Source organism: Cibotium barometz, chromosome 15 (assembly GCF_041138505.1).
Source record: "Cibotium barometz isolate CiBa-2024 chromosome 15, ASM4113850v1, whole genome shotgun sequence".
Classification (NCBI taxonomy): Eukaryota; Viridiplantae; Streptophyta; class Polypodiopsida; order Cyatheales; family Cibotiaceae; genus Cibotium; species Cibotium barometz.
In genome coordinates this window covers 60,506,459-60,516,786 of record NC_141060.1, presented here as the reverse complement: position 1 = coordinate 60,516,786, position 10,328 = coordinate 60,506,459, and the positions used below count along the sequence as shown (strand labels likewise).

Below are 10,328 nucleotides of genomic sequence, written 5' to 3'. Positions count from 1 at the left end.
CTTTTACCATTTAATTACTTGGATCTCAAATATCATGGGAATTCCTCTTTTTGCATAAAATAAATTTATCAAAAATTCATCTTTTACCATTAATTACTTGGATCTCAATTATCATGGGAATTCCTCTTTTTGCATAAAATAAATTTATCAAAAAATTATCTTTCACCATTTAATTACTTGGATCTCAATTATCATGGGAATTCCTCTTTTTATATAAAAATAAATTTATCAAAAATTTACTCTTTTCTCATAATCAATTAATTATGCATAATTATAAAAAAAATTATTTCTCGTGAATATGATGAAAATCATTCTTTTTGCATAGGATGTCCAATCCTAGAATATGGTAGGAAGTCCTCTTTTAGCATTATGCATAAAAATAAGATATGTATTATTTTCTAAAAATTTTACCATAGCTTCGCTGGCTATTACTGATAATTTTTAATTTTCCTAAAAAAGATTAAGACATTGAAATACAATATATCTCATTTTTTTAGTAATATCTCATAGTTTTTAACTAATAAACCTTGTACTCAGTCAACTCTTCATCTTATGTGAGCATTTACTCATTTTTGGGTATTTTCTTTTATTCTTTTGGATTTATCTCATCCCCACATGGATTAATACAATTGGCCCATTGGAACCTTAATTGGACCATAATCCAAAAACTTCTGAAAATGTAGACCCTTAGGCTAAGGTCTTTTATACACATTTTCACCATAGTCAATGCCTTTCTCTTGTGCATAACCCTTTGCAACAAGTCTAGATTTGTAATGCTCAACACTGCTTATGCTTTTTCAAGTTTCTACATGAATATAGAACACATTCCTTTTACCTTCCTAGTAGGCAACACTGTTTGGATTTAATAGAAGATCGCTCTTAAACACCGAAGTAAGAAATTAAGGCCAAGCTTTGTACATGCTTATAACAATGCACATGCTTGCTTAAATGAAAAACACGACTACTATTATCGCTTAGATGTAGGACACATTCCTTTCCACTTCCTACATGAATGTAGGACACATTCCTTTTGCCTTCCTAGTAGGTAGCACTGTTTGGATTTAATAGAAAATCCCTTAAAAACCAAAATAATAAGTTAAGGATAAGCTTTGCCCATGCTCATAATAAGGCACACGCTTGCTTAAATAAAAAACACACCTACTATAATTGCTTGCAACACTATATATAAACATTATTCACATGTTCAATTATCAAGGCCACATAGTGTGGAGTGGTGGACCTTGCAGTTTTCAATACCTTAACCAGGGTTGAGATCCTACTTGCCCTTCTCTTTTTGTTAGAATGGGTTTCTTAAGAGTGCTCCATGAGTTGACTAACGTGTATCCTTAAGATGAATATCCAAATGCCATCTAATACTAGTAGAGTGCTAGAACTCTTCTGGAAGGTCAGAAACTTTTAAAATGATTTTATTTTATTTTTGCTTTGAACTAATTAGCAAAAATAAAACAGACGTTGGAGACATATTAACGCCAGCTTGCTCTAATTAATTAATTGAAAATCATTCAGCACCCGTATAATATTTGCATTAAGCCTTTGTTTGGATGTGCTTGTCCGAGTACCTCGGGAATTGTCTCTCTTGGGGTCAAGCAGAAGACTAGAAGTAGAGGCAGACCTAGAGTCTGGACTCTCGACGTTCCTCTCTGGTCGTACAAAGCAGTGGGAGCAGGATTTTGGGTCCCAGGTAAAGATCTACGACCCACAAAACCCTATGGAGCGGAGATGGAAGGAGGCGGGCCTTGTTGCCCTTGGTGTCATATTGCACGCCCTATACATGCTCAGCATCTTCGATATCTACTTCAAAACCCCGATTGTCCACGGCATGGAGCCTGTCCCGCCTCGCATTAACGCTCCCGCCAAGCGGCTCGTCCTCTTCATAGGTTGGTTCCATTCTTTTTGCTTTTTTTCGTTGAGTGCCCATGCTTGATGTGTTGGCTGCAAGTTCCCATTTTAGGGTTTGTTATTCACATCATAGAGTTCACCCCAATTCGCCTGCGAGATCTTGTTTAAGGAATTAGGCCAATCGTTGTACTTTAGGGTTCAGCTTAATCGACGGTAACTGGCTTTAAGATTACATTTCCCGATATTAGATTTTATTTTGAGTCTGGCTACACGATGGCATTGTAGGGTTCAGTTCAATTAGCCAATTGGTTGCATGGCATTTTAAGCTTCAGCTCAATTTGCTTCAAGGTTGTCATCAAGGGGCTCCATTAGGATTATTTTCCCCTAAGCTTCAGCCCCTTTTTCACTAACATATCCGGGTGACCAAGCCCATCATTTTGTACAACTAGACAAATTAACAAGAATATGAAGGGTCCCAGCTAGATAGCACAGAATGGAGGGCCTCACTTATGTCCAGTGATCGCCGTTTAAGAACTCTGGGATTGCAATAGTACTGACAACAGGCTATGAGCCTGCCTCTGTCAAGGCAATTTGTTACAAAGGTGCTTCCTTTGGGTCCCCTGTGAATTCTCAGTATGGATGTGGTCTCATGGACTTCTGGTTTGTGAACAAAGGCAGGGGCGCTTGGAGGCAGCTAGCTGTTGGGAGGTTGTGATGAGGACTCCCTATTTTCGGGATCCCATGAGCCATGCTCTGGTGGGATGCCCTTGTGTCTCCTCGTTGCCATCTGGCTATCTAACTTGGCGCTGGGCCAATGGTGCGAGGTGTGTCTGGCAGATTTGCACTGACAGGGAGCTGCTGTACAGACCACAACATTGTCAGGGGTCGCTGTTGGCTTATGTTGAGGCTGACATAGGCCTGTAGGGCAGATGAATAGCAGGTGTTCAGGCTGAGAAAGGCTTGTTTGGCAGTGAAATGACCTGTCGTGCACATGCTCCATGAAGCTAGAGATAATTTGTCAAGCCCGAGTCCTGTTCTTGGGCATCCACAAGAATGTCAAGGGTGATCGGAACCCAATCCTGGATAACCTCCCATTCCCAAAGCTTCTCTAAGAGTCCATAAATCCTCATAAATGTGTAAAATACTGACAAAAGCCAGTAAGTCCTGTGAATTCGAGAAATGGTGACACAGAGCTCCCATACATGTGTCAGAATATGCAGCGGAAATGATAACCAAACTTGGGTAGACAAGAGCAAGTAGACTGCAGAAAATAATCAGCACAAGAAACACAGAGAGATAGGTGTGTAAACTCTTCTCTATACACAAGATCCTGAAAAACTGAATGAGGAAGTGGTGGGGGCTGAGGGGCAATATATACAACTCCATGAGGGCAGTCGGCCAGCTACAGAGAGTGCCCACGACTGGAGAAAACCCCACGATTGATAAAACAGCAGTCGGCCAGCAGCCTGATGCGCACGACTGGTGCAACAGCAGTCGGCCAGCAACCCTGATGCCCATGCCTGAAGAAAGTCCAGTCGGCCAGCATTGGGGTGCTCCTGGCATCACCTGGCAGCCCTCCCACCACTAGGAAAAAATGGGAAAAATAGGGAAAAAATACGGAGAGTGTGGAAAAATGATATACGGGCGGGCACACCCACAACAGAGGCCCTGGTGTATACAGGAGATGACTTCTAACACCCCCTCTCAGCTCCTGGTTGTGAAACCAACCCCAGGGAGCTGGAGTGCCGCCTCAGCGTAGCCTGAGGTAGAGACTTCGTGAAGAGGTCCGCCGCATTGTCCTCCGTCAAACAATAAAGTAGCAAGATGTCACCCGCTAAGATCTTCTCACGTACAAAGTGATACTGTATCTCTATATGCTTGGTCCGGGCATGGAAAACCGGATTCCGAGCAATAGCTATACAACTCTGGTTATCACACTGGATGACTGTGGGCTCCCTCTGTGGAAACCCAATCTCGCCTAGCAGCCTCCGCAGCCATACAACCTCACAAGCAGCACCACAAGCAGCCCGATACTCTGCCTCTGTCGAAGAAAGGGCAATAGTTGGCTGCTGCTTGCTGCTCCAAGAAACTGCTCCTGAGCCGAGGGTAAAAGTGTATCCTGAAGTAGATCTCCTCGTGTCTGGATCTCCTCCCCAATCTGAGTCACTCCAACCTTGGAGCTTGACTCCATTCCCTCCTGTGTAAAAGAGTCCCAGATCCTTCGTACTCTGCAGATACCGCAAGATCTGCAATCCTGCGTCCCAATGAGTCTTCAAGGGCGTCTGCATAAAAGAGCTCAACAGCCCCACGGAGAAGCTCAAGTCCAATCTGGTGTTCAGCAACCAGATCAATGAACCAACCAACTTCCGGTACTGCGAGGCATCAACTGGTTCACAAGGATCTGTAACGGTTAACTTTGTGTTCGGGTCCATCGGCGAAGTAATAGGCTTGCAGTTCTCCATCCCAAAGGCCTCAAGCAACTCATGAACATACCCCTGCTGAGAGACGAAAAACCCCCTCTGGGTCTGCCAGATCTCCAATCCCAAGAAGAAGTGGAGTAAGCCTAAGTCGGTCATCTCAAACTCCTTTGACAAGGCAGCCTTCATCGCTCCGGTGTGCTCCACATGACCGCCGGTGAGAATGAGATCATCCATATAAAGGATGATAAGTGTGACCATGCCGCGTTCCCGAAAGAGATACAGGTTCGGATTTGCAACCGATCTCTGAAATCCAGTCCGAATAAAGAAGGAATCAATCTTCTGATTCCAAACCCTCGGAGCCAATCCTTGAACCGAGCAAAAGCCTGGTCCTTTTGGGAAAGAAAGTAGACCCACGTGAATCTGGTACAATCATCAACAAGCAGTATGACGTAGAGAGATCCTCCCAAGGATGGTATCTGCTGTGGTAGGTGGCCAGAGAGTCGTCTTGTTTGACAACGGCAGCACGGAGGATGTGGTCACGGAACAGGCCGCTAGGCGTGCTCGTTTCGATCTGACTTCGGTGGACCAATAGGTTGAGGGTTTTAGCACAGGCATGACAACGAGTGTCAAGTAAGAACCCCTAGGTGCTAAGTTAGTTATTCAGGGCATCGAATTTGTGCGTGATTTTATGGTTGTCCCTCTTGTAGGAGCAGATATAATTTTGGGTATTCAGTGGTATCACAAGTTTCTTCCAGATGACAAGTGGGACAAGCATACGTTCCAGATTAATCGGAATGTGTCAAACGTCCCAGTGACCATTAAGTGAGAGCCAGGAATTCCGAACTTTCTGCTCATAAGCCACTTGCAGGCTAAGCGAGCAGTCAGGAAAGGCGCACAATGTGCGATGATTTACATCTAGTAGCCCAGACGGTGGCCAGTGCTTCCGAGAAGTACTCGGTTCTCCATCAAGAGTTCCAGAAGATTTTTCTTCGGGACAGCCTCCCTCCCGAGCTCTATCATGTGCACAGTGTGTATCTACCATGTGCTACACGCACACAAGACTAGCTTCGAGGTTTGGGGAAGCTTGGAGCTAGGCAGGCTGATTGACGAGCTGAGTTAGGGAAAGACTAACGGGCGGGCACCCAAGTATGGACGGGTGGGCGCCCAAGTGTGGACGCCCGATGACCGGCCAAGAGCCTATAAAAGGGTGAAGGTTAGTTATTGGGACATGGAGAGTCTCGCGAGTTTGTGAGAGCTCTATGGTCTTGGAGCTTGGATCTAGTGCAGACGTGCACCTGCTTTATTCAGCCGAGGCCGGCAGCAATCTCGAGGCCCGCGAGGGTAGCTTCGTGGCGGTATGGGACGTCGCAAGGAGGAGATTGGTCGGTACGTCAACCTAGTTAGCTCAGCTTGTGGCTCGGTGGGAACAGCCAAAGATGAGGTCGAAGAAAGGTATGTGTTCAAAAAAGCTTCTTGTTTTTCTGTGCATACTGTTGTTTTCAGATTCAGTATGTGTTTTTTTTCATCAAAGAAACCCATGTTGATGGAGATGGTAGTCTAACTAGGGTCAGTTTGCTTTGCAAAGAAGGTTTTGAACTGTATAAATAGTTTCAGCATAGAGAAAATACCAAAAAAAAAGCATGGTTGCTTTTGGGTTGAACGAGAACGGGAACGAGAGAGAGAGCGAGAGATGTATTTGGTTGATTCTGCAAGGTCGCATATGCGTGTTGGTCTTGAGCCGCTGATGCGAGTAGGCCAGGCCGGCAGGCGCCCAGGCCCACGTTGCCATGACGCCCAGGCCCATGCCGCCTAGGCAGGCGGACAGACGCCCAGGCCTACGCCGCCATGTGGCCAGGCTGGCGCGCAGGCGCAGCTTGACGTGAAGGCACCGGCAGAAGCGAAGGTGAAGCCGGCGGCGCTATTTCCGAAGGGACAGAAAAAAAAAAAGCAAAATAGCAAACACATGTACCCAGCCTGATTCGGCGCTTTGTTTTTTTTTGTTTTTTATTAAACTTTTTTTTAAAACAAAAGCTTAAGGGTCCCTAAGGTTCAACGTGTGTCTTTTTTTAATAAAGAAAACAGAATATATATATATATATATATATATATATATATATATATATATATATATATATATATATATAGATATATATATATATAGATATATATATATATATATATATATATATATATAAACACAAAAGCAAAAGCTCAAGAAGCTTTTGGGGCAGACTATATAAATCTCTTGAGTGGGCTTCTTGCCACACATCTCTCAAGTTTCAAGCTCTCAAGCTCTCAAGTTCTCTTGCACTTTTGTTGTGCAAAGATCGAATTTTCTCTCCACTTGTCCTCTTCGCGATGTCGACCCAAGAATCGGAGTTGGAGTCCCTTGTGGAACGCGAAGGCTTGCCGGCTACGGAAGATACCGATGCCGATCTTTTTGTTGACGATTATGTGTCAAAATCAGATTTCCAAGAGTTCAAAGTAGCTCTCGAAGCTTCTTCGCCGGAACGTCAGGCACAAATCGCAGCCCAGATGCAAGCTTTGCAAAACTCCATCGCTCTATTGACCACTACTCTCTCTACTCTTTCGGGTATGGATACCTTGGCCTCTGCTTTAGGCCCCAACATTACTCCGGAACCGTTCGGGGGCGAGCAAAAGCAGCGCACCAAGGAGATCGTGGACACTTGGCTACATAAGTGGCAAGTTCACTTTCAGTTTCATCCATATGATGATGGAAAAAAGATCCAGTTAGCAGCAGGTTTCCTATCCGGCAAAGCTTTGCTTTGGTGGAAGGAACTCAACCCTAAGCCAACAACTTGGGCACATTTCGAAGACGTCTTCAAGAAGGAATTCCTCAAGAAAGAGGATGATTATGATGTTCTTGCCCGATTTTCAGCTTTGACCATGACCTCGCAGCACCTCACTTATGAGGTCTACCTCCAGAAGTTTAGGGACTTGCAGATGAAAGCTACAAAGATGGATCCCACTACTCTTTTGGGGTTCTTCGTAGCTGGTTTACGAGACTCATACCGTTTACAAGTTAAAAATAACAAATGCAAGACATTGGACGAAGCCATTCATTCATCTCGTATCTATGATGATACAATGGTTTCTTCCAAGTCGAAACTCGTTACCGAGCAGGGGAAGAAGCATAAAAGAAAGTTCTCCGCACCTATGGCTAACACGACTGAAGGAAAGTCTTGGGAGAATTCCAGTTTGACACCAGCGAAGAAGAAACGACTCCTTAGGGCTTTAAAGCTCAAGAAGGAAGGACGTTGTTTTATCTGCGAAGAAAAATGACACATGCATAACGAGTGCCCGAAGCAGAAGGGCGCAAAGACCAACGCAGGACCCAAGCCAAAGGCAGCTAACCAGTTGTCTTTGACAGGTATGTCAGTTTTATTGTTCTTTCTCGCCCTCGTACATGTTCTGATTGTCTGTTTAACTCTAAAGTATTTGGCTTGCATGATCTTCTCCGAGTTTATGGAGAAGTGAATGGCCATAAAATTCACATTCTTCTAGACCTTGGCAGCTCACACAATTTTGTTAACTACAAACTTGTGCAGAAATTGAGTCTTGATACGACACCCAGCGATCATACATATGAGGTACGCCTATCTGCTGGAAGGCAAGTATGGGATCGAAAGGTGGAGATGCTTCCAATCCAGATTCAGGACTACAAAGATACTCTGGAATGCTATGTTATGCACCTAGAAAATGTAGACTTGTTATTAGGGATTGAGTGGTTTAAGACTTTTCAAGTCCAGATAGATTGGTCTAGTCATATTTTTTCTTTTCAGCATAGGGACATCCAGTATAGTATGTGAGGTGATTGTATTCATCCCTCTCAGGGACCTCTTGTAAATACAGTTGATTTTGGAAATATAATGGATTCTTCTTTGTATACCGCTTTCCATTGTGTATTGATTCCACTTTCTTCCTTTCTCATCTCTTCCATGGATGTAAATGAATTAAGTGTGTTTGAAAGCAAAGAATTACAGAAGATACTTGATTCGTTTCAAGATGTATTTCCTAAAGAACTGCCATTGGGTTTACCACCTGAACGGGCCGTAGATCATCGTATTGACTTGATCCCTGGTGCCCATCCTGTCAGTATTCCACCTTACAGGATGAGTCAAGCTGAGGAAGATGAGTTGGCTAAACAACTCGAAGATTATTTGAGGATGGGCCAGATCCGTCCAAGTAAATCACCTTGGGATGCACCTGTGTTGCTTAGGAGAAAGAAGAACAATACCTGGTGAATGTGTATAGATTACAAGAGATTGAACAAGCTGACAATTAAGAACCGTTATCCTCTCTTTAGATCAGATGACCTGATTGACCGGTTAGAAGGAGCGAAATATTTTACGAAGATAGATTTACGTACTGGCTATCACCAGATACGTATTCATGAAAGGCATGTCTAAAGAACCGCCTTTCGGACTAGGTATGGCCATTACGAGTTTCTCGTATTACCTTTTGGGTTAACCAATGCTCCCGCCACTTTCCAGCAAACGATGAACGATCTTTTTCGTGAACATTTGGGAAAATTTGTGGTAGTATTCCTGGATGATATTTTGATTTATAGTTATACTCTTGAGGATCATGTTAGACACCTCACGATTGTCTTATCTATTTTAAGACAGAATCGACTATATGCTAAGTTAAGTAAATGTGAGTTCTTTATGACAGACATCATTTACTTGGGACACAAGATCACTAGAGATGGATTGAGCATTGACTATGACCGAGTTCAGAAGGTTCTGGACTGGCCTATACCGCGAACAGTGAAACAACTTCGTTCTTTTCTCGGTTTTGTTGTTTTTCTTCGGAAATCTGTGCGGAAGAACTCTCAGCTCACACTACCGATGACCGACTTATTGAAAGGACGTGGACGTAAGTCAAATCAGCTTATCACTTGGAATAACGATTTGGATATGGCCTTCAGACTTCTGAAAGATAAAGTCAAGGAAGCACCTATCGTAGCATTACCCGATCCTAGTCGGCCTTATGTTCTTGAAACTGATGCCAGTGACTATGCCATCGGGGCTGCCCTATTTCAAGATGGTAGACGACACTCAATCTCGTTGGCCAACCCTTGAGAAGGAGCTTTATGCTGTGATTCATGCTCTCAAGGTTTGGAGACATTATTTATATGGCTCCAAGTTTGTGGTATTGACTGATCATCAATCAATTAAGTATGTGTGTGATGCGGATGATTTGAGAGGAAGGAAAGCTCGTTGGGCTGAATTAATGCAAGATTTTGATTATGAGATCCGTTATCGGAAAGGGTCCATGAATAGTGTTGCAGATGCGCTTAGTCGAATTAGAGAGGTGAATTCTTTGTCGTTCACCGAGATTTCTACTGACTTATTTCAGTCATTGAGAGGGCTTTGCAGGACTGATAGTTATTTTGGTCCATTTTGGCAGAAGATCCAGGACGGGAGCTCATTGCTTGGCCAAGACTCAATGACTGAGCAGTCTAGCATTCAGGCTGCAGGAGGCCAGTGGATGATTCGGAATGGTTTACTATTCCGTAATGACAAAATTTGTGTACCTCACATCCCGGACATTAGGTCCAAGATTCTTAAGGAGTGTCACGACGCCCCTTCTGCTGAACACCCTGGGGTACACAGGACACTATCGTTAGTGAAACACACTTTTTATTGGCCAAAGATGAAAGGGTATGTAGAAGATTATGTTCTCAAGTGTCAAATTTGTCAGGCAAATAAAGCTGAACGCTTTAGACAGGTTGGGTTGTTGCATCCTTTGCAAATCCCAGGTAATAAATGGGAAAGTATTTCCATGGATTTTATTATCGGATTGCCAAGAACACATCAAGGCCACGATTCTATTTGGGTTGTGGTAGATCGCTTGACAAAAATGGCTAGATTTTTACCGACCCGGAAGACTATTACAGCTACGCAATTAGCACGGCAGTTTATCGAGCATGCTTACTCTACTTGAAAAATGTTTATAGGTATCGAAAGGCTCGGATCGTTGTGAATGCACAGTGATAGGGACTCTAAGTTTACGAGTGATTTT

The 10,328-nt window shown here is 43.6% G+C and overlaps 1 protein-coding gene across 1 annotated transcript in view; it reads left to right on the top strand.

Moving 5' to 3' along the window:
* The first annotated feature begins 1,528 nt into the window (after positions 1 to 1,528).
* LOC147631511 (sulfatase and phosphatidylinositolglycan class N domain-containing protein) overlaps positions 1,529 to 10,328 on the top strand; it is a 169,651-nt gene continuing 160,851 nt past the window's right edge. The window contains exon 1 of the mRNA XM_086809907.1: positions 1,529 to 1,898. Within this exon, the coding sequence (XP_086666033.1) occupies positions 1,730 to 1,898 (169 nt within the window). The 5' untranslated portion in view covers positions 1,529 to 1,729. The remainder of the gene's footprint in view (positions 1,899 to 10,328) is intronic.